Source organism: Pterocles gutturalis, unplaced genomic scaffold, assembly GCF_000699245.1.
Source record: "Pterocles gutturalis isolate BGI_N339 unplaced genomic scaffold, ASM69924v1 scaffold37380, whole genome shotgun sequence".
Lineage (NCBI taxonomy): Eukaryota > Metazoa > Chordata > Aves > Pterocliformes > Pteroclidae > Pterocles > Pterocles gutturalis.
This window is the reverse complement of record NW_010144610.1, coordinates 1-2,807: the sequence shown is the minus strand read 5'-3', so window position 1 is coordinate 2,807 and position 2,807 is coordinate 1. Positions and strand designations below refer to the sequence as shown.

The window sequence follows — 2,807 nt, the reverse complement described above, 5'->3', positions numbered from 1 at the left end:
GGCACTGGATGGGCTTTAAGGTCCCTTCCAACCCAAACCATCCTGTGATTCTGTGATGCTTCTGGAGGCCAGCAAACCCCCCAGGGGAGATAATCTGAGCTGGTGAGACCCTGACAGCTGCGAGCCATTGCTCTGGCTGCTGCCTGATTGCTTTTGGGACTCAAGCCACGCTTCCAGAGAGAGCCACAGGCACACAAGGTGGGGGGACAGTCAAAGCCCCCCTTGCTGCAAGCAACATGAGAAATAAGCCACCCAGCAGGAGCTGGGGCCAGGCACGAGATGGTGGTTGCAGAACCATGACTGCAAGCGGTGTTGCTTTGTGTTGCGCTGCAGGAAGGACAAAACCACGGGTTATTACCCCTCCATGTACCTGCAGAAAGCCGGGGAGGAGAACACCCCCGTGAAGAGCGAGCTGAGGAACCGGAGTGCTCCGCCGCGGAGGTAGGAGAAGCCTGGGGCTGGGGAAGGAGGATGAAAGCTCTTCTTCAAGAGGGGTGAAATGAAACCAGACAGTGGTCTGGGGTGTCCCGTGCTCGCCCGAGCAATGAGGAACTGCCCAGGAGGGATGGGCGTGGGCCAAGGACAGAGCAGGAGGCAGATCCTGCGGGGCTGCAGCAAAAATAGCGCTGTGCTCCCCGACATCCGCGGCGGAGAGGAACCCCAGCAGTTCTGCTGCAGAGCTGCACGATCCTCGCTCCAGCAGCTCCTTGTGCTTCTCCTTGTCCCTCTGCAAAGTTTCTTTTCTGGGCTAATCTTGTTTCGTTTCCAAATTGGCCTTTTTCTTGCTTCCTTCGTGCATCCACTGACTCTCTGAGAAGCGAGGAGAGATTTGAGTGATTAGAGCTGCCAAACGGCCTGATCTGATGGGAGGATTTGAGCTAATGGAAGGGATTCTATTTTGATGAAAAAGATAAAAAGCAATAATAACTCATTAATTCTGATGCAAAGAAAACTGCTAGGAGGAGCAGAGCTTGCCTCTATCTTTCCTCCCCTACAAGAAAACACGGCAGCCTTGCTATAAAATCTCTCTGAAATCCAGCTCTGTTGGAGTGTGAGCCAATGAAAAATGGCCCAGATCCACCTGTTTGAGCTCAGTGAAGCTTCCTGATGCCCTTGGGGCCGGCAAGGGGACGTGTTTCAAAGACAGGGACTCGCCCCCCATGGGGGATGCTGTCCCCGTGGTGCTGGTGATGGCAGCCAGGCTGCTGCAGAGGTGGTGACCCGCTGCTGTGGTCGAGAGCTTTGCTACGAAATGGGGTGTGTGCACAGCAGAGTAGGCAGATGGGCGCGTTGCCTTGAGCAGAGCAGGACAGTGCCATGGGATGAATGTCAGGAGCCACGCCGCTCACGCCCTGGTAGTGAAGACAAAGCGGTGGTCTCCGTCTGCCTGCCTGGGGACGGTCCCCGGCACTGGGGGTTCCCCTGTGGCATCACGCCGCCGCACAGCCCCAGGCTGCTCAGCCTTTCACTTCTCTCGGTAGTTTCTCTCCTGTGGGTTCAACGCCACACACCCAGGTGCACATCGACACGTACCCACGCTGTTCCCCGGCCCAGAGACGGAGCCTGGGGCGTTGGGGAGCCATGCCAGACCCGCACCAGGGATCTCAGGGGTGCAGACGCTCTATGTTCATCCATCCAAGAGCCAGAGATCACTTCCAGGGCTTGCTTGAGCTCTGTTGGATGAACCTCAGGCCCATCTCATCCTTCCAGCCTTACTCCTGACCTGCCTTGCCATCCCCATTGTTACTTTCCAGGCTTGTGCTTGGGCTTCACCCTTCAGTATTTGCTCCCCAAGCAGCATTCTAGCTGCCTCTGGGCAGGCTGTACATCGCGTCTCACCTACGGCCACCCTCGAGGGCTGGCATCGCCCGCTGCCTGCCACTGGGCAGCCCAAAGGGCAGATGTTGGGGTCTGGGTGAGGCAGAGGAGGAAGCGTGGGGTCTGGGTGCAGCAGGGCTGGGGAAATCCTCAGCGAGCATGTGCAAGGTGTGAGAGCTGCTGGCACAGAAACTGAAAGTTCTGTTTGTGACCCACTGCAGATCCACCATCCGGAACGCGAAGAGCATCCACAAGCAGAGCCGGAAGCAGATCAGCCAGGAGACCTACAGGAGGAACAGCAAGAAGTACATCCAGAGCCGGAGGAACATGAGGGGAAAATTCCAGAACAAGGCCAATGTCATCGGTAAGTGTCAGCAGGGACAGACCCCCGGGGGGGGTCTATGGGAAAGCACGCGCAGGAAGATGTTCCTACCTCTGGCTGTAGGTCTGATAGAGAAGGAGCAGAACATGGTCCTGGTGGGAGGTCAGCCCCCGTTTAGGACGTGTGCCTTCCTCTGTGCACCTGACCTCCCCCGGGCTGCTGTCACCGTTGCCATCACGGCGTACGCTGGCTGGCAGGGAAAGGGTGGTGGTGCAGAAAGGAGGAGGCTGCTATGGAGGTAGATGCTTTAGACCTGGTCATCCCTGTGCGGGATCCATGACCTGCCCCAGGGAGAGCCGCTTCTTGCACGGACCCAGCGCTGGTCTCCCAGCTGAGCAGAGCTCCCAGCTGGGAACTGGTGGGCTTCTGCCACCACCTTCACCTCCGGGAGACCACCCCAGGCGGCTGAGACAGGAGGAGAGGCAGGGGCTCTGGTGGCCATTGCGTAGGAAGCTTTTGAACATTTGCGGGGAGGTGTTGGGTGGTGGAGAGCCCTGACCCATCTGTATTCCTGCTTTACCTGCAGCTGAGAAAAACGAGCAAGAGGAGAACAAGCCCAGAGCTCAGCCTGCCGTTCCTCCCCGTCCCAGCAAAGACCTCATCCTGA

The 2,807-nt window shown here is 57.9% G+C and overlaps 1 protein-coding gene across 1 annotated transcript in view; it reads left to right on the top strand.

The window, feature by feature from the left end:
• LOC104470292 (neutrophil cytosol factor 1-like) overlaps positions 1 to 2,804 on the top strand; it is a gene marked incomplete at both ends in the record, with an annotated part of 4,705 nt that extends 1,901 nt beyond the window's left edge. Inside the window, 3 exons of the mRNA XM_010085151.1 lie at positions 334 to 441; positions 2,040 to 2,182; positions 2,727 to 2,804. Coding sequence (XP_010083453.1) covers positions 334 to 441; positions 2,040 to 2,182; positions 2,727 to 2,804 — 329 coding nt within the window. The remainder of the gene's footprint in view (positions 1 to 333; positions 442 to 2,039; positions 2,183 to 2,726) is intronic.
• Between the last annotated feature and the right edge of the window lie 3 nt (positions 2,805 to 2,807).